Source organism: Indicator indicator, chromosome Z (genome assembly GCF_027791375.1).
Source record: "Indicator indicator isolate 239-I01 chromosome Z, UM_Iind_1.1, whole genome shotgun sequence".
In the NCBI taxonomy this organism is placed as follows: domain Eukaryota; kingdom Metazoa; phylum Chordata; class Aves; order Piciformes; family Indicatoridae; genus Indicator; species Indicator indicator.
This window is the reverse complement of record NC_072053.1, coordinates 17,882,457-17,908,333: the sequence shown is the minus strand read 5'-3', so window position 1 is coordinate 17,908,333 and position 25,877 is coordinate 17,882,457. Positions and strand designations below refer to the sequence as shown.

At 43.7% G+C, this 25,877-nt stretch overlaps 1 protein-coding gene across 1 annotated transcript in view; it reads right to left on the bottom strand.

Annotated features, from left to right (window-relative positions):
• The window catches only part of DNAI1 (dynein axonemal intermediate chain 1), a 184,049-nt gene that overhangs the window by 124,843 nt on the left and 33,329 nt on the right, over positions 1–25,877 (bottom strand). Inside the window, exons 13-15 of the mRNA XM_054397521.1 lie at positions 12,990–13,074; positions 12,154–12,271; positions 10,102–10,145 (exon numbers count right to left, since the gene is read on the bottom strand). Of these exons, the coding sequence (XP_054253496.1) occupies positions 10,102–10,145; positions 12,154–12,271; positions 12,990–13,074 (247 nt within the window). The remainder of the gene's footprint in view (positions 1–10,101; positions 10,146–12,153; positions 12,272–12,989; positions 13,075–25,877) is intronic.

The window sequence follows — 25,877 nt, the reverse complement described above, 5'->3', positions numbered from 1 at the left end:
CTCCAGTCCATGTTTTAAAAAAAATACTATCTTGTGCAGAGAAGGACAAATACCCTTTAAAAATACTTTCCATTTCATATGACTTTATAATGTATCTGTGTGTTTCAGAGAGCTGGGCTCCATAAGCTGTTCTTTCCATAATTTGACTGAGATAATAGAATCATAGAAGCACTTCAATTGGAAAAGACCTTTCAGATCATTCAGTCCAACCATTCTCTAACTCTGCCAAGTCCAGGGCTAAACCAATGTGGCAGTTTAGGCTGGGTGCCTCCTGTTGCTGCTACATAAGCTAGACCTCCGGTGTCCCAAGTGTCCAACCCAATAAGGTGGACACAGGACACGGCGTATTTCTACCCATAAATCCTGCACCCTATAAATCCATCTGCAAAGCCATTCTCTTCCTCTTTCTTCCCTCTCTGCTCCCCTGGGAGATGCTCCCTATCGGGTAACGGTGGGGGAGTATCTCAAGGCCTCTTAGGCCTGTCTAGGCCTAATGCCAGGAGGAGAAAGGAGGGGGGGGCAGTCTCAGACCTGGCCAGCCTGAGACTTGCCTAGCAGTGGAGGGCGAAGAAAGAGCCCTGGGGGTTTGGGTATACCCTCAGGTGGGGAGAAGGGAAGAATTGGGAAGCCTTTGGGTATTATGTAAGGGACTCTGTACGCTTTGGTTTATTCTTGTCACTATGCTTGTAGTTTCTCTAGTTTCACCAGTTGCTTTTCCATTTAAACTTTACATCACTCTCCAATCCGTTTGTGTGAGTGTCATTCTTTTGTCCATCTCAGGGCAAGAGAGGATCTGTCTGTCCTCAAACCAGTACCTTAGTACCATACCTGTATCTTTTAAACCTCTCCAGGAATAGTGATTCAACCACCCCATGGGAAACTTGAAGGATTAGTCTACATTTCAAGATCAGATAAAGTATTATAGCTTGTAATAAGCAGGTAACATGAATTAATGACTGCAGACCTTTTCTGTATGCAGTGAGGTTATTTCAGAGTGAGGACCACAGTCCCGCTGAATTAGATACCAAGACCTATGGAGAGGGTAAAAGTCTTGTCAAGACTGCCATCTCTCTTGTCAGGATGACCGAAGAAATAAGTGTGCAAACAAGAATCTATTTCCACATTCGTTTGTCATTCAGTTAAGTACATCATGCTACTTGCTTTTGAAATTTATATGAGATAGAATTAGCAGAGCGTATACTGGCTGGATTAGTTCACTGCCAGAGCTTAAGACAGAACTGTAAACAGAAAGAGAAATGAGCAGAGATGGTTTCTCAAGAAGATCCCCACACATCATTTCTTAGTCCAGCACTAGTGAACATTTTTAGCTTGATCTACATAATGACACAAAATATTTGCTGATAGAGCCTTAAGATGATCCAGAAGTGGCTGGCATGCATAATAACCAGGTTAGTGTACCTGGTTATAGCATTTGCACTCAAGCAGAATGTGGGTACATTGGAAAAAGTTTAGAGAAAGTTCACTGAATTAACATAGCAGATGGAAAAATCTTGAGTATAGCTTGATGAGGTCAGCTTAAGAAGATAAAAATGGGAGATGCCTTCAAAGTATGTGGGCACTTACACAACTTATGGGGAAGGGATTTGCTGGAAAGGCATTTTACTCTTGCTGCCTAGAGAATAACAAGTTTCAGTGGCTGAAAACTTAAGTTAGGCAACTTCAGCCTTGAAATGAGTTACTATTTACTGGGGGCAGACCAATTTAATTGGAACAGTATATATCAGGAAGGCGAAGGACTGACCATCAGATGGAGTTTTGAGGGGCAAACTCAGAATCATTCTAAAAGCTATGCTTTGAGCCAGGTTTTTAGAGAAATCCTCCAGAAGGCACATGAAGGCGTGTGTGGTAAAGGACGCATTAGGCCCAGAATTATGCCCAAATATTGCCAAAACATGTCCCTACATGTTTTGCTGAATTCCCCCTTCCCCCTCCTTTCTGGAGTGGGTACTCACCCCAGAGGGGAGAAAACAAAGGGCCAGGCATCAACAAGCCAGGGTAAACAACCCAACCTGCCTTGTTGGGATCAACAAGAGCACGCACCCACCATGGGGGATGCTTGTGCTGTGCTTGTGCTTCTTCCAAGTATGGGCTTATTCTGGCTATATGCTCTATCCTAGGCTAATGGTTTGTTGACCAAGTTTGACTATTGGCTAAATCCAAGTCTGGTGCAAGTTATAATATTGTAAACAACTTGCTCTTTTGCTCTCTCTTGCTCTTTTGCACTCTCACTCCTAGCATATGCTCTGCCCTCATGCACGTGTTCTGTCTTTGTCAACAGTCTGGAGAGAAGCCTGCTACCCAGCAAGAGCAGCCATGCCTCAGTTTACCCAGAAACCAGCAAAGAGTCTTGTGCATAAACTGCACTGAAACTACAGCCAGCTTCACATCGTATCTGCAGTCCCACCAGGAGGAAGAAACTGCCTAACCATGCCCTGAAGGGTAGAGACCAGGGAGGCCAAGCCCTGGGGAGAACTTGAGTGAATCCCTTTTGGCAGTTCTAAGCTTGTGTGCTGCAAGCACAAAGCTGCAGACATGCGAGCCAAAGCTGCCCTTCGTGTGCCCACTCACAAAGCAAGAACCACGCCCAGCCACTCATGTGCTGGATGCTAAGTTGCAGGAGAAGGAGCCACTGGTCACTCCATGACCAAGAGCCCAAGTGCCAGGGCAGCCCAGCTGTTACAATCCAGCTGTTTCGGGAGGGGAACTGCTCCCCCACAGCATCCTCCAAACTCTACAGTGCCACCTGCACCAAGGGAATCACCCAAAAGCATGTTCCAGGTGAACAAGCCTCCAAGCTGCAACCCTGCAGCAGCAGGAGACAGCTGCCTCCACTGTGTCCAGAAGGGACTGGCCAGAGCCAGCCATGGGCTCCCCACGAGTTCCTAAGCCTCAGCAGCAACCAGAGTAGCAACCAGGGTGGCAACCAGCTTAGCAAGTGAAGCTGTATCTTTTCAGTGTTCACATGTTTAACACCAGTTTCGATTCTGTTTAAAATCCCCGCTTTAGCCTATGTGGTGTTGTAACCTGTGGATTGTAATGCATCCACACTTGGTTATGCAGAGTCATAATTTGTGAGTAAAAATTGGTTTAAGTCTCTTTGAAAGGTTCCTTAAATTGTATGTGCCTGACACCTAATCTCACCACTGTATTCATCCACCAGGTGTCTTGCCGAGTTGTCCCCTAGTGGATAAGCAGCAGATTGAACCCTAGTTCTCTCATTGAGTAAATGTTTTGTATTTTTCTAACTGGGTTCAAAATTGTTAAATTCTACCAGTTTATGGAATTATACCCACAATTGTTCACTAGAGTTTGCATATATATACTGTTAATAATGTTCTATTTATAAATAATTATTACTATTAATATCAAATATTAATAACTATGACAGTGTTTTCTTTCTTGACTCCAAGAAGATTGCCCTCTCCAAGAATGGCAGTGCTGTACTCTACAGACATGAGCAGGATCACACCTCTTGTTCTTTTACACACTCCAAGAAATTTGCACTGCAAACATTCTGAATTCTCACCTGAAACATCATTTTGTACCGAAGATCAGAAGATGAGGCTTACTTCATGTGTTCTCAAAGCCAAATGCTAGCTCCTGCCTCATCTATGATGATATCAAGATGAGTGGTGTGGTTGATACTCTAGAGGGAAGGAATGTCATCTAGTGGAACCTCAACAATCTTGAGAGGTGAGACCATGAAAACTTCATGAAGCCAAACATGGCCAAGTTCAAGCTCTTGCACTTTGGTTGGGGCAATTCCAAACATGAATACAGGCTGGGCAATTAACGGATTGAGAGCAGCCTTGGAGAAGGACTTGGGAGTGCTGGTAGGTGAAAACTGAATATGAGCCAGCAATATCTGCTCACAGCCCAAAAAGACAATCACATCTGGGCTGTATCAAGAGAAATGTGGCCAGCACGCTGAGGTAGGTGATCCTGTCCCTCTGTGCCACTCTGGTGGTACCGCCCATGGACTAATGTGTCCCACTCTAAGAAAGATACAGACTTACTTGAGCAGTTCCAGAGCAGGGCTATGAAGATGATTCAGGGCTGATGTACCTCCCCTATGCAGAGCAGAAGGGCAGAATCACCTCTTAGTCTGCTGGCCACACTTCTTTTGATGCAGTCCAGGATACAATTTCTATTTTGGGCTGCAAGCCTGCTGGGTTGGTTCATGCCCAGCTTTTTGTCCACCACTACCCTCAAGACCTTCTCTGCAGGACTGCTCTCTATCTTATCATGCCCCAGCCTGGACTGAGAATGAGAATTATCCTGCCCCAGGTGAAGGACCTTGCACTTGGCCTTGATGAACCTCATGAGCTTCACCTGAGCCCACTTCAGCAGTTTCTCCAGATCACTTTGGATGGCAGGGACAGCTGAGCTTGTTTAGCCCAGAGAAGAGAAGGCTCTGGGAGACCTTCTAGCAGCCTTCCAATAATTAAAAGGGGTCTACAACAAAGATGGGGAGGCAGCCATTATCAGGGTGTCTAGTGATAGGGCAAGGGATACTAGTCTTCAATTAAAAGAAGGTAGATTTAGATTAGATATATGGAAGTTCTTCACTGTGAGGGTGGTGAGACACTGGATCAGGCTGCACAACAGAGAAGTTGTGGATGCTCCTCCTTGGAAGTGTTCAAGGCCAGGTTGGATGGGGTTTTGAGCAAGCTGGCATAGCAGAAAGTCCCTGCCCATGGCAGGGAGCTTCAAACTAGCTGATCTTGGTCTCTTCTAACCCAAATCATTCTATGATACCTTCCTTGTGCTTCTCAAATTTCCATTTGTTGAAGTATTTTGCAAGAAAAGTATTTTGCCTAGTGAAAGTCTCTGGGGCTTGGAACAGCATCTGTACAAATCTATGTGGTGATGGAGCTGATCTTAATTTTCATTAAATCTTTGGAGTGAATACTAGATTGGGAATTCCTAGTAGTTATTTTTTCCACTGTTTGCTTTATAGAAAGGGGGCCCAGGCTTCTTGCACTGAAAGAGGGAGAGGAAAATGGCTTAGCTCCAAACACACTTGCTCAGTCCCTGCAGGGTGACTTTTCCCCTCTAGCAGTGTGATGGTTTTGTTACCAGTTGTTTTCTTTAACCTCTAATCTAAATGCCTGTCAGAGTCTACAAACACTCACTACCAGTAATGTAGCCATGTAAGCACCAATGAATCCTTCTTTCAGTTGTCTGTGCAAGATCACATGCTGGCCAAGAAGCTGTTTGCAAGGTAAGAGACGCAAGTTCTTTGACCATGCTAATCTTATTTAACATTCGTCTTGCTATCTTCTCTTGTTTATCAATATTACTGTGGAGCTAGTTCCTTAAGGAGCTGTATTTCATTCTTTAGAGCTAGAAGCTCATAGAATCATAACATGGTTTGTGTTAGAAGGGACTTCAAAGATTACCTTGTCCTAAGCTCTTTTCAGTAGACCAGGCTGCTCAAAGACCCATCCGACCTGGAGTTTCCACAACCTCTCTGCAATCCGTTCTAGTCACCCTCACAGTGAAGAACTTCCTTATATCTAATCTAAATGTAGCTTCTTTTACTTTAAAGCCATTATCCCTTGCCACATCACTACCTTCCAAGGAGCTCTAAGAATGTCTACCTGAAGAGCGGAAGTGCTGCTGACGGAGGAGACCTCCAGTAGAGAAAGTAATGTGTATGAAACACAGATGTGAGCAGGAAATTGCAGTATCTTGCTGTTAAATCCACTTGACTGATTTTCTCCTTTCCATCAGCCTCAGTCAGTGGAAAGCAGTAAATAAGACTGTCCGTATTCATTGGGCAGTGCCTTTGAGAAGTGGGAAAACACAAGACTGTCTAGTAAGTACACCCAGTCTACCTGTGTTCACTTGACAAGAGCTCAGTGGTCTTGTCTCAGTGTTCACCCATGACTCCTCAATACCAGGAAGCATCAGGGCATCTGTTAAATACCAGTTCACCTTTGTGAAAGCTCTGCCCTAGATTTTACATCAGTCTACCTCAGTTACAGACTTGTAACAACTCTTACTTTGGATGCTCTCAAATCAGTGTAAGGATCCTGTACTAGCTTTGCTTACATTGATTTCACACAAGAAAGCCAGAGCAGTACAGGCATCTTTATGTGGTCTACTTCTACCTGCATGAAGCCCCATTTCAGACCCAGAACTGTGAAGAACTGAGTAGATACCTTTGCCAGATATCTCAGACTGCCAGTGCTTTGGGTGTGAATTTGTACTCCTTACCCATCCTTGTGACTCTAAAGTGCAAAGAAACAATAGAACAAATATAGATACAGTTTTTCCCTTCTTACCTATCGTGGGCTGAAATTCCGCCCCCACCCCTGCTCCCCTCCCAAACATTAACTTTACCAGACTAGCTCAGTTTGGAAGCAAATGGAGCTGTATTTACAAGCCAAATTACAATCTACATCTGCTGACAGGTGGAAGCCGCCGTATCTGAAGGCTGTCAGGCGAGCACTGGGTCTGGAAGAGGAACTGAGGTGATTACTAAGGCCCGAGCTTGTGTTCATGGTGCTCCAATCAGCAAGGCAAAACACAAGCCCAACACCCATCACAGCCTCTTTGAACTCTGCATAGCAGGCTGTAAATCTAGCCAGAAATCCAGCACACAAAAACAAAAACAGAAAGACAGCTCCTCCTGATGGGAATACAAAATAACTCCAGCTGAGTAGCATAGATCTTGAATTGCAAATTGTAATGACAATATTTCTTTGTTCAGTAGAAACTCTCTCATGCCAAAGAAATGCCATTAGCATAAAAAACCTTCACCCAAATAAATCAGCAGTGAAAACTCCTGAAATGGGACACAAAAGCAAGCAAGAGTCTAGAGCTCTCTTAGTAAACAAGTCACCACACTGGAGTGAAATGGACCCACAGTAAACAAGGGACCTTTTGTTTCAAAAATATACTTTGGGCAGTAGTACAAATGTGTTACTTGTATCTTGGCCCATGCAGCACAAAAGACTGGTGATGTAATTATGAGCACTGCAGACCCAAAAATCTGGGTTCTACCCTTGGCTCTATCCCAGCCCCTGTGTGACCTCAGGATTATCTCCTCTGGTCAGGATTCATCTTGCCTCACTATACCATCATTGTGTGATGAATCAGGCAAGGAAGGGAAGAGACCAGAATGGCAGAGTCAAGACCTGCTGGTCACACTAAAAGATAAGAAGGAATTTCACAGGCAGTTCAAGCAAGGACAAGTATCTTGGGAAGAATATATGGGTGCTGCCCCAGTAATGTAGGAATGAGGTCAGGAAAGCCAGGGTGTATCTGGAGCTAAACTTGGCTTGGGGTATGAAAAATAACTAGAAAGGCTTCCACAGGTATGACAACCAGAAAAGGAAAGTTAAAGAAAATTAACCCTCAAGATGAGCAAGAAGGGTGAGCTCATAACAACAGACATGGAGAAGGCTGAGGGTTTCAAAACCATTTTTGCCTTAGTATTCACTGGCAACCTCTCTCCTCACACCTCCCAAGCTGAAGGACCACAAGACAGGACCACGTGGACAAAATCCTACCCACTCTAAGTGAAGACAAGAATTATGACCACCTGAGGAACCTGAGCATGCACAAGTCTATGGGACCTGATGAGATGCATCCCTATGTCTTGAGGGAACTGGCTGATGCAGTTGCCAAGCCACTCTCCATGATGAAAAGTCCTTGCAGTCAAGTGATGTTCCTCGAGACTGGAAGAAAGGAAACATTACACCCATTTTTAACAGGGGTAGAGAGAAGGATCCTGGGAACTACCAACCTTTCAGGCTCACCTCTGTGCTTGGGAATATCATGGAACAGATCTTTCCAGAATCTTTGATAAGGCACATTGAGGACAGGGAGTTGATTCATGACAGTCAGCATGGCTTTATCAAGGGCAAATCCTGTCTGACAAAACTAGTGGCTTTCTACAATAGAGTGACTACATCAATAGACAAGGAAAGACCAAAGGATGTCATCTATCTGGACTTCTTCCCCACGACATCCTTCTCCCTAAGCTGGAGTGATATAGATTCAGTATGTAGATTGTTTGGTGGATAAAGATGTGGCTGGATGGTTGCATCCAGAGGGTAGTGGTCAATGGCTTGATGTTCAGAAAGAGATGGGTGACAAGTGGTGTCCCTCAGGGTCAGTGCTAGAACCTGTGCTGTTTAGTATCTTCAGCAATGATATAAACAGTGGGATTGAGTGTACCTTTGTATTAGTTTGGGTTAGATTAACGAGGCGGGAATTATAAAATATAGTTATTTTTATTTTCCCAAAAACCCTACCCCAAAACTATGTACAAAACTGATAGAATTATTTACAGGTTCTATTCAGTTGTGAATTCTTCCAGGATGTTTAATGGCAATTTTGATACAATTTAGAGAGTTCAGAGACTGGAAAAGCTATGACACAAATAGCTTCACCCACTTATAAACCAAAGGCCAACCAATAATCCTTAGGAAGATATAAGCAAGCCAGGTTTACTCACGAAGATTAGAGTAGGAATTTGGAGATAGTCCCTAGCTTGCTCTCTCTGCTGACAGGCTCCAGAAACTGCCTTCAAGCAAGTTTACAGATGACACCAGCCTGAATAATGCAGTCAATATGTCAGGGGAATGTAATGTTATCCAGAAGGACTTGGACAAGCTGCAGAAGCAGACCCAGGTGAACATCATGAAGTTCAAAGAGGCCAAGGGCAGAGTCAGGACAATCCCCAGTATTAGTACAGGTGGGGGGAGGATGTGATAGAGAATAGCCTTGCAGAGAATATCTTGGGGGTGCTGGGGGACAAAAAGCTGGACGGTAGCCAACAATGTGCACTTGCAGCCCAGAAGGCCAATCACATCCTGGGCTGCATCAAATGAAGTGCACCCAGCAGACTGAGAGAGGTGACTCTGCCACTTCATTTTGGTGAGACCTCATCTGGAGTACTGTGTCCAGCTCTGTGGACCTCAACACAAGAAGGACATGGACCTTCTGGAAAAGGCCCAGAGAAGGGCCACAAAAATGGTCACAGGACTGGAGCACATCTCCTGTGAAGACAGGCTGAGAGTTGGGGTTGTTCAGCCTGGAGAAAAAAGACTCCAAGGAGACCCTATAGCAGCCTTCCAGTGCCTGAAGGAGGCCTACAAGAAAGGCAGAGAGGGACTGTTTACAAAGATCCCTAGGAAGAACTATCAGAATTCTGTTCCCTACCTAAGAAGCTCTTCATGACAGTCAGAACTTCAGGTAGAGATAGAAAGTAGAAAAGAGTGAGAGAATGGAAGAGGGATGCTTATGCACATCTATACCACCCCATTTACACAGAAATAATAGGGGAGATGTGAAGACAAGAATTCAGGATACAACAGTAAGTTATCTGTAACACAACATAATGAACAGGAGCAAATGCAAGGTTGCTAATATGCATTCCGTTCCAACATGGAATAAACTCAGCAGATAGACTTAAAAAACAACAAACCCCCCTGCCGTGAGAAAACATCAGCTTATCAGAATTCTTTTCCGTTTCCTGAACATGAGAACAGTGATATTGGGTAGAGATTAATATGGAGTAGCACAGCAACCCTTCGAATCTTATGTTCATTGCTACAAAAAATTATCTCATGTCCAACATGAAAAATGTCTTTTCACAATATCCAGGCCTGATGTGCCCTAATGTAGAGGCTATCCTTGGATATTTCTGTGGAAAGTGTCTCCTAACAAGAAAGCAATGAGTTTACACTTAGAAAAGTCTCTTACAATTAGCTTCTCACAAAATATATCTGGTCTTTCAGCAATAGAAAAATCAGAGCCTGTCAATTAAGATAAAAAGGATTAACTGGTGCTTCAAGAGGCAAGTCATTGATTGAAGGGAGAGTCAGAACTGTCATAAGACACAAGCCCTGGCTCATGCTGCCTGTGCCTACACATTTCTGCAGGTTTATGTCATGGAATATTAAGACCCAATGCCTATCTCACGTTAAATCTCAATTTACTCCTTTGAAATCAGTTGAGTCCTTGCTATGAGATGCAATCCACGCCCAAGTACAGCATGATTTGATCTCAGTGCATCTGTTAATATTTCTGTCTCTCAATGATTATTTTCCATGTGTTACTTACAAGAGCCATACCCCACTGCAAATAGGTCCTTGTACTTTGGATTCCTGTAATGAGAAAATATATATAAGATTGCATTTATTGTTAACCATATAGTTCCACATAAATGCACAGTGCTTCACACGTTAATATCAGAGTCCATTCTCACAGGATTGCGTACAGTCTGAGGGCTTGACCCTTTGAATATATGTACTAGCAGAGTTCAGGTGCAAGTACTTCTTTCAGATTCAGTATATATAAAAAAATAGAAACTCAGAAGATCATAGCAGTAGAGAAAAATATAGAAAAGGGCACAGACAGGCATGATGTCAATCTCCAGCACTTCTTGCCTTATTAATTTCATAATTGTGGGAAGTTTACTTTTTTAAGAGATTTTTGAGGAAAGAATAAAGGAAGGAACATGTCTGTTTCCATTTCTGAGGGGCAAGATTAAAGAAGTTTCTGAAGTACATCAGGATAATACCAATTAACTTATTTTCCTTACTGTTATTAAATAATGTGGGGTGCTTCAAGAAACAGCTATCAGTCCATGAATTCATGACTATTTCTACAGACCAGGAAGGGAAATTGCCTTCTGACCCTGTTGGTGAACAGGGTATTTGCTGAAGCTCATTGATTTTTGAGCAATTGGTCATCTATTATATAATCTAAGTCCCTTTATTTGAAAAACATCTACCTTCTTTACAACTTCTTTGTGTGGGCAGTTACTGTAGGGTTCATACAGGACAAAGATCAGTACTTTTGCCCTCTTTAAGCTCGCATAGCATAGCCAATGGGTAAAAAGTCTGTGAAATGAATGTATGTGAAAATTATCTAATGAGTATTTTCTTTGACTTGTTATCATAATTGGTAAAATAAAACCATTGCTCTTTTCATTTCTCCTTTTTCTCATGGGCTAATCCCTAGGCCTCCCAAGGCTCTTGCTCTGTCCTCTAAATTGACCATCACTACTAACAATGAGAATAAAAATTAAATTAGAAAAGCTTATTACATAGGGCAATTTGGTGTCATTCTTCCAATTTCAGAGCTATCTTTCTGTCATCATTTCATGGAAAGAATAAGAGGAGCACAAACTACCTATTAAAGATACCTTTTCTCCCAATTTTACACCTCATTTTAGTGTTATTTCTGCATGCTTGATACTCCATCGAAGTATAATTACTATAGTGACTTAAAAGGACAGAAGACTGCAATCCTGCACTGTTCCTCCCATAGATCCTCTTTGGCAAGACACACTGCCCCATGAACAAGTGAGAGGAGGCCTCTCTGCAGGGGAGCACAAGGCAGGAGGTGACTATGTATGTCTCATGTCTCATACTAAATGCATGAACCAAGTCAGTTCTGAGAAGGATCATCAAGCATGTTAAAAAGTAAAATCACTTGTTTACGTTAGTGCTTGGTGTTTATTCCATGGTGATAACATCTCAGAAAATGACAGATGATTAGAAGTATCAATGATCATTTTTGAACCAAATGGGAATAAATATGAAGAAGTGTACTGCAGGGCAAATGCATATCAAACTGAACCATGCAAGATCCCAGTATAAAAACACACTGTATCTGGGCAGTGATTGAATACATACAAAGCAAAAAAGGTCTTGTCTGGTATCAGTGCCTTAGACTCCTAGAGTCCATGGTGTTACCTGTCTGGCACACACCATGTTTGCATGTCCCTTTCTGCTGCTTTAAGTGTTGTTAACTACCAAAAATACAGTCACTATCCCTTCTTCTCCTGTGGGCTTTTCAGGATTGTCCAAAGATATGACTTGTCTATCCCAGCTTTCCCAAAAAGGGACTCTGCTTTATTAGCTGCACTCACTTTACCCTAGCACTGCACAGACCCTGCTGTGACCTAATCTTTTGTTGAATGGAACCTTACGAAAAGGCACCTTGCACCGAGAAGCATCAGGCATGTGCTGTCAAAGCAGCTCACTGTGATTATTCAAGAGTGTTCCCGAGAAACCAGACTTGCCTTGTAAGGGGCCTCTACATTCAAGTCCACTGCTAAAGTCCCTGCTAAACAGCCAAAACTAAGTTTGCAATAAAGAAATGTACCAGGAGATGGCAGTAACTGCAAGCCTCTTGGTTTTGTCATACTGGAACTTCCAGAGGGGGAGGAGGGTTCCTTGCTGGTCCCTGTATTCATCCGAGGCATCTTCAAAATATTTAAAATCTAAATTGCAAAAAAATATTAAGGCAAAGGTCACAGTGTAGAAATCGGAAGTGCCAGGGAAGCTTTAAAAACCAATCTGTCATCCTCACAGCCTCCACACAACTCAATTGTTACTATAAAAACTGTCTCAGTCCTTAAATCTCAACTGCAAAGCTGTGCCTAAGCAGTGTTTTACCAAGCACCAAGTATGCATGCAATAAATAAACAAATAAATAGCAGATGACATAGAAACAGACAAAGGATGAACAAGAAAGCAGAATCCCAGAGTAAGGAATGCCCTTAGGCTGCTCCCAGAGCTAGGTGTGGCCTTTCACGAGGGTGCAGAGTAGAGACAGCAAAACCCTCACAAATGTTGACACTGAGTAGGTCACCATGGCTGTGACCTGTATGCCAATGAAGAGCTGCTTGGCACTGGCTGCATCCAGGAGGGAAGTGCTGCAGGGAGAGCAATGTTGATGAGACTTGCTGTCCTCAGACAGCTAAGAGCAGGGTAGATGTGGCAGGCCCTTTGCATGTCCATGCTCTGCTGTACTGTTTGTCTTGTCTGACTTACCAGGTAACCAGCCCTGCTCATTTTACCTCTTCCACCCCTCTTTTCCCCTTCTTTTTCCCTTTCCCTTTCCCTTTCCCTTTCCCTTTCCCTTTCCCTTTCCCTTTCCCTTTCCCTTTCCCTTTCTCTTTCCTGTGGCAACTCATCTGTTTCCCAGCAGAACAATACCTTGTGCAATGTCATCAAACGAGTTCTGATTCACTATCCGCTCCATTATTTTAGCAGCCTTTGAGATCTTGGTTGTATCATCACTCTGTTGAAAAACAAGGAAGAGAAAATGTGCTTACAAGTCCTTCAGACCTTATGTGACTGAAAAAGTTTGGTCCTTTGATCTTGAGTATAGGACAATTTGAAGATCCTCACACCAGCATCCAATGATAAGGACACTGGAATTAAGGATATTGTTTTATTTTAAATTTAGCAAGACTCCATCCACAGCTGCACTGCAATAACGTCAGTGTTTGTTCCTGATTTAGCTCAGTTGGAAGGTACTTATCTGTGAGGGCAGTTAAAATACACTTTTCCTCAACTTGTTCAAGCTACCTCATAATGGGAAGAGCTAGAAGCAGACATACGATCCCTCCCTCATCTTACTTGAGAATAGTTCATTACCTTCAATAATTAAATCATAAATGCTTGCTCATGCATGAGCATCCTCTCAGCTCTACTTGGAGAACTTTAATGTCTCATTTTAAGTAAAGATCACAGGATTTAGGAATCCTTCAGTCAGTTTCCATGTAATTCCAACTCGACGCATTCACAGACTGATAAGCTCACACAACATATAACCAACATGCAAAGGGCAATTTGCTGTTCAGCTCTTGTGGAAATTCTTTCAATAGGGTGGAAAACTGCATCCTCTTGGCCAGGGAACACCAAAAGTGGGCAAGCCTCCATATGTGGAGATACACAGATACACCTGCACACATGCAAGTGTTGGAAACCTTTTGAGGAATGGCATTTTTCAAGGCCAGTAGTCCCTTTGTAACTATATGAGTAATAACATTTCAGGCCAGCATTGCCTAGGAAACCACCAGAAATAGTAAACTTGGCTAAGAACACATAAAAATTGTGACCATTGGGGACAAAGTAACTAGATGCAAGTTGTTGATATGTAAGGAGACAAAATTGGAGAAAAGGAACAATCCAGGTGGATGAGGGAAGAAGCAGCACTGACAAAAGGAGAAACAGTGGCTGACTATCAGCATGTGGCTGGCTGGTATGCTTGTCTGAGAGAGCCTTGTGCCTGGTCACAATACCCTTACAATGATCTTTTCTATGTGTGTATGATCACTAGCAAAATCCAAACTGGATTAACTGGCAAATGGGAAAACAACTCTTTGGGTCCCTTCCAACCCCTGACATTCTGTGATCCTTTACACAGCTCAGAGAGTGCCCTGAACATGAAAATAAAAAGTGAAATAACTTGCCAAAACTACAGCACAGAGTCACAATTAGAACTAAGAACATGACTTCAGATAACGTGCATCCCAGCTCTGTCCTTCTTTCTTGGGCTCTGCACAGACTCATGGGAAACTGTGAATCTTGCTTCAAAAATGTGATGATTTTAAGACTGTCTTTTTAATTTTTCTTCACAAAGTTTGAGCAGAGAAAGTGAAAGAATTGGGTTTAAGAAAGCAAAATAATGATTATTCTAAACACTTCCACTGGAGAGAGAGAAATGTTTAAGAATCTCTACTCAAAACAAGGTTGGGGAGTTGGGCAGTGTCAGCTTGCTCGGTTTCTGCCTGCTTCTTCTTCTTTTTGGCTGAAGATAACACACTGACTTTGACAAGCTAAGTCTAACAGCCTCTCTGCTTCTTGACTCTCTGCTTTCTGCCAGGGGGCCTGGGGGAAGTCCTTCTGGCTGGGGGGGGAGGCCCCTTGGGGAAGACGCCTTAGGGGAAGCAAAGGGGGTCTGGTTGTGCTTTTCTGTTGATTGTACACTTTTGTAAATATTGTGAATAGTGTATATTTGTACATATTCATTGCATTTCATCATAGATTGTAGTTTTGCTTGTAAATACAGCTTTCATTTGCTTCCAGACTGAGCTATCCTGGTTATTGTCAGTGTGGGATGGGGATTTCAGCTCTCACACTGTTACAATTCATTATTTTGGCACCAAACACGGGGTAATTGCTTGTATGATTTATTTCTGCTCAGATTAGGAAGCAAAATGAAGCTGCTTTGGATCCTTTGGCATCTTCTTTATTCTGTTATCAGTGTGATGATCTATAAATGGGCTGTTCCCGCCATGATAGATAAGATTGTGAGATATGTGGCTATAAGCTGTTTCTTTGGGGTAAGAACAAGTTACTGAAAGTTGTTGAGTACTGTTCTGGTTTTCTTGGAATAGGGAGTTATGCCAGCAGAAGCATATGAGTTTGCTATTCCGCTTGCAGAGTGTTATGTGAATCAATGGAACCCTAAACTGATTTTTATGCTAAGCTTGAATCTGGTGTTTGTTGTAATAAACATGTGGCTACTGGTAGCACTGTATCGAGAAGGACATGGGGCTACTTGCTCTAGCTGCTTGTGTAGATGTAGAAGAAAGCATCAAAAATGCTCAGAGAGATTTGAAATTAGGTTCTGATTCTGGTTACAGTGTCCAGGAGATCACAATTAAGTGCAGAGAAGAGAAACCTTATGAGAAGGCATCCATTGCCTTGGCTCAGAGCCAGTAGCAGCAGCTGCAGGAACTCTGCCAGTAGCTGCGGGAACTTTGCCAGGATCTGAGATAACAGCCATGGCTACGCAGGCAGGTGCCACTAAGGAGGCACAGTCTCTTCCTCCCTCTGCTGCCGATATGGAAGCAGCAGTGGCTGCCGGGTCCCAAAGAGTACCTGCTGACTCTGCACAGAATCTCTCTGCTCCTGCTGACTCTGCTGTGAATGTGAAAGCTAAACCAGTGTTTTTGGTTGCCACTCTCACCAGAAAGCGCAAAAGAGCTGCAGGAGGAGGTGCAGATGCTGCAGGAGAGGGTACAGAAGGTGCAGAAGGAGGTCAGGATCCTTCTGTTCAGGGTTCCTCTGTTAAGAAAGATGAGGAAGAGAAGGTTAGCCTTAAGACTCTGGCAGACTTCTTGAGACATGGATGATGGAGATGTAGGACAGGATATGGGCCCTAGTAAATTAGCAACTGCTGGAAGTGCCTCTGCACTCCAGGAAATTGCATGGAGGATTGCAGCAGAAGTATAGGGACAGCGAGCTCAAGAAGACGATGATGATGATGATGAGGATATACAGTCAGCTAATGCACCCAGACAGGAAATTAGACATGTGAGGAAGGATTACATCAGAGGAGACACAATCCTGAGTTGGCTAGGCAGGTGTTATGAGATGGGAGCCCCAGCCTTAGTGGTAAGCAACAAGTCAGCCTCCCAGTTGGGGATGCTCTCAAAAGATACAGGCATAGACAGGCATCTAGGCAAGTGCCTTGGTAAAGTTTCTCTGTGGGCATGCCTTATGAGGTACCACTCTGTGGCAGTCCTTACGAGGTACCCCAGCAGAGATGATTTACCATGGAACCCTAAGCCTTGGAGCACTATAGATGAGGGAATCAAGCATCTGAGAGAATTTGCTGTGAGAGACCTGATGTATGGAGATCATAAGACGCTGAATCCTGATGAAATTCCTGTGGGAACAGGCCTTGCCAAAAAGCTCATTAAGCTTGCTCCTCCTAATTATGCTACTATTCTGGCAAGCAGAATTGTGGCAAGAAATTATGGTGGAGTGCCTCCCACTGTTGGCCATTTCACTGACCAAATGAGGCAATTGGAGGATAGTCTTGCACGTACTTCTTTGGTTTCAACCATCAAAACTCTGACTGGAAAGATTGAGAATTGCATGAAAGAGCTGAAGGAGGAATTTAAAACCTCCATATCCAACTTGATGAAAGGAGATGATGCCGATTCCTCTTCCTCCAGATGGATACAAGTTTCAGCTGTTAGGAACAGACGTGCTCCAAGAAGGCCATTCCAAAAGAGGTCAAACCAAAAGAGACAGCAGAGGCAATCACGTGGCAGTATCTGGATAACTCTGCGTGATCAGTTTGGTGAGAACATGAACAGATGGGATGGTCAACCAACTTCTGATCCTTTCAGGAGATTACGGGAGCTGCAAAGTGGCAGATCCCGAGGTAACAACACCAGAAGGGTAGCTGTCACTTCCTCAGTTTTCCAGAACATCTCTAATAGTTCCAACAGTGATTCTAATTCTGGTACCAGATGTTGTGCCAGCTGTATACATGAATGTAATCCCCACAATTAGGGGTGCCCTGCCTTCTGCCAGGGGGAGGTAAGGGATAATGGAGATAACAGAATCTATTGGGATGTGTACATCCAGTGGTCTGGCACTTCAAAATTTCAGAAGTACAGGGCCTTGGTTGACACAGGAGCTCAGTGCACCATAATACCATCAAATTATCCAGGGGGAGAATCTACAACTATTCAGGGAGTCACTGGTGGATCTCAAGAGTTGTTTAAGATAGAGGTTGATATAAGTTTAACTGGGAAATAGTGGAAGAAACATACTATTGTAACAGGTCCTAATGTACCTTGTATTTTGGGAATTCGTTTTCTGAGAGAAGGGCGTTTTAAAGACCCTAAGGGTTACAAATGGGCTTTTGGAATAGCAACTGTAGAAATTGATGGAGGAAAATTGAAGTTGTCTATTAGACCTGAGCTTTCAGATGAACCTGCAGCTGTGGGACAACATGAGATAGAGGATGTGAAGTTGCCGGTTGTTTCTCAAACTGTACATCACAGACAATACAGAACCAACCATGACTCTTTGGTGCCCATTCAAAACTTGATTCATCAGCTGGAAAGTCAGAAGGTCATCAGCAAAACTCATTCACCTTTCAACAGCCAACCTGGCCTGTGCAAAAGCAGAATGGAGAGTGGCGTCTGACAGTTGATTTCCGTGCCTTGAATGAAGTAACTCCACCCATGAGTGCAGCTGTACCAATATGAGCCGGAATCCAAGGAGGCCAAATGGTATGCTACCATAGACATTGCTAATGCTCTTCTCTATTCCCATAGCAGAGGAATGCAGGCCTCAGTTTGCCTTCACCTGCATACAATAGACATTCAGAGAAGCATACGATAGACATTCAGAGAAGCATACAATACACATTCAATCGTTTGCCCCAGGGGTGGATTCACAGTTCAACCATCTGCCATGCAGTGATCCATGATGCTTTGGAGAAAGGTGGAGCTCCAGAACACATTCAGTTCATCAACAACATCATCGTCTGGGGTGAAACTGCTGAAGAAGTCTTCGAGAAAGGTAACAAAATCCTTGACATTCTCTTGCAAGCCGGTTTCGCTATCAAGCGAGACAAGGTGAAAGGACCTGCCAGAGAAATCCAGTTTCTGGGAGTGCGGTGGCAAGATGTTTGCCGTCACATTCCAATGGATGTGATAAACAGAGTCTTCACCATGGCAAATCCCATCAATAAGAAAGAAACTCTACATTTCTTAGGCATAGTGGGATTTTGGAGGCTGCACATTCCTGGATACAGTCAGATTGTGAAACCTCTATATGATGTGACTCAAAAGAGAAACAGTTTCCAGTGGGGTCCTGAGCAGCAAGCAGCCTTTGACCAGATAAAGCGAGAGGTAGTCCAAGCAATGGGTCTGGGACCTGTCCGAACTGGTCCAGACATTAAGAACATTCTGTACATGGCCGTGAGTGACAATGGTCCAACCTGGTGCTTATTACAAAGAGCTCCAGGTGAGACACGAGGACGTCCTCTTGGTTTCTGGGGTCGTGGCTACAGAGGCTCAGAAGCAAACTATGGGGATTTCAGCTCTCACACTGTTACAAAAGATCACAAATCTCAGACGACTGTACAAAGATGACAGGACAAAGGAGGAAAAAAGAAAAAAATAAGGCAGTTCTACAATCTGCAACATCTTTTATAAATCCATAGCTTGCTTACAACTTCCGTACTGTGTGCAGTCATCTCCCATCTCAAAAAGGATAAAGTAGAACTTGGAACCAAGTTCAGAGAAAGGCAAAATAGCGTGGTCCAATACTGCAATGGTTTCTGTGCTAAGTAAACTGGGTAGGCTGGGACTTGCCAGTCTGGAGAAGAGATGGCTTGGGAAGACATGAGTTAGGTCTATGAACCTGTAAATGTCCCAGAAAGCACAGACAGGGACTGACTATTCACTCTCCCTTTTGATATAAAAAGTAAGGGTGCCGAGTGAAGATAGTGGAAGTCAAATCAAAATTAAACTCTTACAGAAGGATGACACATCTGTGCAACTCCTTGACACTGGGTGTTGCAGATAGAGGAATTTTTCGTGATTTCAAGGAACACTGAACAAGTATGTCTTGGCACCTTCTTTCGTACATCAAATGTAGGAAATATCTGAAAACAGATGGAGGCTGGAAGAATATTTGGGACTGGAATATACTCTTGCTGTGTTCTTACACTTCCTTACACCTTCCCTTGTGGTTAGAGCCTTGAGGTAAATCAGTGTGGCCACTCACACATTCTTCAAGTTTCCCCTGGGTCTGTGGGAGGACTTCTTGAGAATAGCACAGAAAATATACTGTCATATTCAGAAAGTGCAGGAAAAGATATTTTGAAATTTTACCACAGTAAGATATTCCCTAGACATCAGGAATTCATAAGTATTAAGAGAAATTGAGGAGCGAGGGAAAGAGGATGCTTGAAAGAAGTAGAAATCAATACTCTCAATTGCTGGGATTTCTCTTTTTTGACTTGAAGTTATTGTTACTCCCACATTAAGACCTGTCTTTCTCTAAAACGCTTCCTGGTAAAAAGAAAGCAGTTTACCTTTGCTAACACTTGTCCAGCAATATTGGGATCATAACTACAAAAATGTCATTGGCTGCCACTGTATCAGAGCATATTGCTCTGAGGAAGCTTAATTGGCAGAGGTTAAATGCTGAAAAGGTTACAATCTGATTTAGAAAACAAGAAGCACATGAGCAGGATCATACCTCTTGTTCTCTTACACATCCCAGAAAACTTGCACTGCAAACATACTGAATTTCCACCTGAGACATCATTCTGGACTGAAGATTGGAAGATAAGGCTTACTTCATGTGTTCTCAAAGACAAATTCTAGATTCTGCCTCATCTATGATGATATCAAGATGAGTGGGAAGGAATCAAGCTCTAGGGGGAATGAATGCCAGCCAGTGGGACCTCAACAATCTTGAGAGGTGAGACCATGCAAACTTCATGAAGCCAAACACGGCCAAGTTCAAGCGCTTGCACTTTGGTTGGGGCAAACATGAATACAGGCTGGGCGATGAAGGGATTGAGAGCAGCTTCGCAGAAGGACTTGGGGGTGCCAGTAGATGAAAACTGAGTATGAGCCAGCAATATCTGCTCACATCCCAAAAAGACAATCACATCTGGGCTGTATCAAGAGAAATGTGGCCAGCACGCTGAGGTAGGTGATCCTGTACCTCTGCTCCACTCTGGTGGTACCGCCCATGGACTACTGTGTCCAGTTCTGGGACTCCCACTCTAAGAAAGACACAGTTCCAGAGCAAGGCCATTGGGGACTGGAGTACCCCTTGTAAGGACAGGCAGGGACAGCTGAGGTTGTTCAGCCTAGAGAAGAGAAAGCTCTGGGAGACCTTCTAGCACTCTTCCAATACTTAAAAGAGCCCTACAGGAGAGATGGGGAGGGAGCCTTTATCAAGGCATCTAGTGAAAGGACAAAGGATAATGGCTTTAAGTGTAAAGAAAGTAAATTTAGATTAGATATAAATAAGTTCTTCTTCTGGGGGTGGTGAAACACTGGAAGTTTCCCAGAGAAGTTCTGGTCACCCTGCCTGTGGAAGACCAGGCTGAACAGGGCTTTGAGCAACCTAGCCTGGTGGACGCTGTCCTATGGCAAGGAGCTTGGGACTACTTGATTTTTAAGGTCCGTTTCAACTTAAAAACTTAAACCATTCTTTAAACCTTTTTTTTTTTTTTTACCAGCATAAAGTAGACTGTAAAGAAAAAAAAAAAAAGAAATAAAATACAAATAGAAAAACAAACAATAACTGTTTTTTTTTAAGATTTGTTTGAAACTAATTTTTTTGTTATAGGAAAATTCTGAGCTAATTTGCCAAATGAAATGTAGTGAAAGGTCATGAGCAAACAAGTTTGTTTCATTTATTTCTGTGTATAAATTATTTGTTAAACAGCATTAATGTTAGTTGGATCAAATGTAAGATGGATAATGGGCTAGTACTTTCAAAATAAATGTCTTGATCTTGCTCTACTATTTGTTAACACTAATTGCTTCACATGTGCCTCTCAGCAGCTGGCCAGTTGCAACGTGCAACCCCAGTAAACCAGAAGCATGAAAAAAGGCTTCTGCTGTTTTATAGGATAACTGCATATGCAGGAGGCAGCCCCCACCCTAAAAACCATGCAGTAACTGCCCACACATGCACCAGTACAGGTTAAGGACTGCCCTGCTGGAAAGCAGCTCCACAGAGTCCTAGTGGACAGCATGTTTGCCATGGGACAACAACATGCCCTTGTGGCAAGAGAGCCAATGGTATCCTGGGGTGCATCAGAAAAAGTGCATCTAGCAGGTCTAGGGAGGATCTTCTCCCCCTCTACTCTGCCCTGGTGAGACCACACCTGGATTACTGTGTCCAGTTTTGGGCTCCCCAGTTCAAGAGAGAGACAGGGACCTGCTATAGAGAGTCCAACAGAGAGCCATGAGGATGATTAGGGGAATTGAGCACCTCCCCTATGAAGAGAGACTGAGAGACCTGGGGCTGTTTAGTCTGGAGAAGACTGAGATCTCATCAATGTGTATAAATATCTGAGGGGTGGGTGTTGAGTGGAGCTCTTTTTGGTGGTGCACAATAACAAGACAAGAAACAACGGGTTCAAGCTTGAACAAAAGATTTCACCTCAACATGAGGAGAAACTTCTTTACAGTGAGGGTGATGGAGCACTGGAACAGGCTGCCCAGAGAGGTTGTGGAATCTCCTTCTCCGGTAACATTCAAAACCCACCTGGATGCATTCCTGCATGAACTACCTTAGATGATCCTGCTTTTGGCAGGGGGGTTGGACCCAGTAATCTCTGGAGGTCACTTTCAACCTCTAATGCACTGTGATACTGTGATACCTCTAGCAATACAAGTATTGTAACTTAAAAAACTCCTAGCATGCAAAAAAACCCCATCCCATCACAGTACAGGTTGCCCAGCCAACACCTCCATACATTGCAAATACCCACTGCAAAAAAACAGATAAAGTTCTCTACATTGAAACCTGTCAAATAGTCACTGATTTCCAGAATTGTACTCATCTATTCATATTGATGTTTGCTTTTCATTCTGATACACTGTAAACATCAGACTGAATACAGAAGAGTTGGTAACAACTCAACCACTGCTAGGGATGACTAGGAACAAGTGAACAATAAGTTGAAGTTTAATCAAACTGTTATCAGCTGTTATTTAAAAAATGAACTGTGGTCATGCAGGAGTTTACAAGTCTCAACAGGCATATCTCAGAAACAGGCAGTATCAGACAAGTCAGCCAGGACCTCACAGATTCAGGAACACACATTTCTCTGCTAAACATAAATTTTGTTTGGACTTTGAAAGACACTGTTCAACCACCTCTTCTTTGGAGTACAAAGAGTACATTGTTATTGAGGTAGCTAAATCAGCCAAATCCTCTACAGTTGGATCAGCCATGCAGTATGAAACTGCTAAAGCCAGTTTCAGAATTCCTCTTCTCAGTTATGCTGATATATCTGCACCTATTTTATGGCCAAGCTGACAAATGACTTCCATGTTTCTATAGGACTGTTCTCAGTGTATTTTGCTGCCATCACTTTGCCTTCTTGTGATGGTTTTAAGACTGTGTCTTTAATTTTTCCTCACAAAGTTCGAGCAGAAAAGTGAAAGAATGTAAATAAATCACTACGGGGCGTAAGAAAGCAAAATAATTCTAAACACTTCCATTGGAGAGATAGAAATGTTCAAGAGTCAGTACTCAAAACAAGGTACGGGCAGTCAGGCAGTCCCTCTCCATCTGTCTGCTGGGCAATTTCTCTTCTGGCTGGATATAACACACACACTCACACACTGGCCTTGACAAGCTAAGTTTAACAAACCTCTCGGCTTCTTGGCTTTCTTCCCTCTTTGCCTGCTCTGTGAAGGGGGGGAGGCCCCTTGGGGAAGGCCCCTTGAGAAAGAAGCACAGCACGTCGAGGGGGGCCAGGGAGCTTTGTTGTGTTTTTCTGTTGACTGTACATATTTGTAAATGTTGTGAATAGTATATATTTATACATATTCATTGCATTTCATCATAGATTGTAGTTTTGACTGTAAAATAAAGCTTCATTTGCTTCCAGACTGACTTAGCCTGGTTATTGTCAGTGTGGGAGGGGGATTCCAGCTCTCCACTGTAACAGTTCTAAATGGTTTAACTTAGTCTGGAGGGGAAAGAGCCACTCATGATTCTAGAATCATAGAATCACAGAACGGTCCAGGCCGGAAGGGACCTCCAAAGGTCATCTAGTTTGACCTCTAGTTGACAGTCAGCAGGAACATCCTCAACAAGACCAGGCTGCCCAGGACCTCATTGAGCCTCACCTTGAATATCTCCAGGGAAGGGGCCTCAACCACCTCCCTGGGCAACCTGTTCCAGTGTTCCACCACCCTCGTAGTAAAGAACTTCTTCCTGATATCCAATCTAAATCTGCCCTTCTCTAGTTTGAAGCCATTGCCTCTCGTCCTGTCACTGCAGGCCTTTGTAAACAGTCTCTCTCCATCCTTCTTGTAGGTCCCCTTCAGATACTGGAAGGCTGCTATTAGGCCTCCCCAGAGCCTCCTCTTCTCCAGGCTGAACAAGCCCAGTTCCCTCAGCCTGTCCTTGTAGCAGAGGTGCTCCAACCCCCTGACCATTTTCATGGCCCTCCTCTGGACCCTCTCCATCAGATCCATGTTCTTTCTATACAGAGGGCTCCAGACCTGGACACAGTACTGCAGGTGAGGTTTCACCAGAGCAAAGTGGCAGAATCACCTCTCTGGATCTGCTGGCCACACATCTTTTGATGCCGCCCAGGATATGATTTGCCTTCTGGGCTGCAAGCTCACACTGTCTACTCATGTCCAGCTTCTCATTCATCAGCACCCACAAAACCTTTTCCACAGGACTGCTTTCTATCATCTCATCCCCCAGTCTGTATTGATAGTGAGGATTGTTGTGGCCCAGGTGCAGAACCCTGCACTGGCTCTTGTTGAACCTCATAAGGTTCACCTGAGCCCACCTTTCCATCTTGTCCAGGTCCCTCTGGATGACGTCTCATCCCTCTGGCATATTGACAGCACCACTCAGCTTGGTGTCATCTGCAAACTTGCTGATGGTGCACTCGATCCCACTGTGTATATCGTTGATAAAAACATTAAGCAGCACAGGTCCCAGTACAGACCCCTGAGTGACACCACTTGCCACTGCTCTTCATCTGGACTTCATGCCATTGAGCACCACCCTCTGGATGTGACCATCCAACCAACTCCTTATCCACTGAACAGTCCACCCATCAAATCCGTATCTCTCCAACTCGGGGAGTAAGGATGTTATGGGGGACTGTGTCAAAGGCCTTGCAGAAGTCCAGATAGATCACATCCATAGGTTGTCCCTTATCTACTGACATAGTCACTTTATCATAGAGAGCCACTAGGTTGGTCAGGCAGGATTTGTCCCCAGTAAAGCCATGCTGGCTGTCCTGAGTCACCTCTCTGTCCTCCACGTGCATGCCATCTGGGAGGGTCTGTTCCATGATCTTCCCAGGCATGGAGGTGAGGCTGACAGGTCAGTAGTTCCTCGGGTCCTCCTTTCTACCCTTTTTAAAAATGGATGTGATGTTTCCTTTCTTCCAGTCCCCAGAGACCTCACCTGACTGCCAGGACTTCTCAAATATCACGTGGAGTGGTCTGGCAACCACATTAGCTAATTCCCTCAGGACCCTGAGATGCATTTCGTTAGGTCCTATGGACTTGTATATCTTCAGGTTCCTCAGATGATCACACATCTTGCCTGCACTTACCGTGGGAGGAACCATGCCACCCTGGTCTTCAACTTGTGGTCCATCAACACAAGAGCCATGAGGAGAGGTGGTTGAGAGTGAAGATTGAGGCAAAAAAGTTGTTAGGAATCTGAGCCTTCTCATCCATTGTAACTAGTTCCTCACTGTTGCTTATCAGTGGGAGTACACTTTCTTTAACCCTCCTTTGCTGGTTGATGTACCTGTAGAAGCCTTCCTTGTTTTGCTTTACATCCCTTGTCAAGTTCAGTTCCAGCTGTGCCTTGGCCTTCCTGATCTCATCCCTAGACAAGCAACATCCTTGTACTCCTCCCAGGATGCCTGTCCCTTCTTCCATTTCCTGTGTAGCCACAGATTGCCCTTTAGTTTGACCAGCAGGTAAAGGCTCAGCCATGGTGGTCTCTTGCCATCCTTGCCCAATTTCTTACACATGGGGACTGAGATCTCTTGTGCTCTATAGAGAGCATCCTTGAAGATCTGCCAGCTCTATTCTGCTCCTTTATCCTGAGGGCCATTACCCATGGGGTCCTATTTACTAACTCCTTGAAAAGCTGAAAGTTTGCTTTCCTAAAATTTAGAGTCCTAACTGTGCTTCTCACAGGCTTCATACTCCTCAGGACTAGTGAAGTGCACTAGCACATGATCACTGCAGCCCAGACTGCCTTCAACTTTGACATCCCTGACAACTTCACTTGCATTTGTGACCAACAGGTCCAGTAATTCATGTCCTCGAGTAGGGCTGTTAATTTCTTGTCTTAAGACATTGTTATCCAGGTACTCTAGCAGCCCCTGGATAGATTTTGTATAGATCAAACTCTTAAATCTTAATAGAAACATTGAAAACATTCTGAAATGTGAAGAAAATCTTTCAGGGTTGCCGTATTATATTCTCAGTGTTTGAAGTGGCATCACATTTTTAAGATGGGGTTATTGTCACTTCAGGGGAATGAGCTGTGGCATCCTGGATGCCATAATTTTTTTTCCACCATAGACAT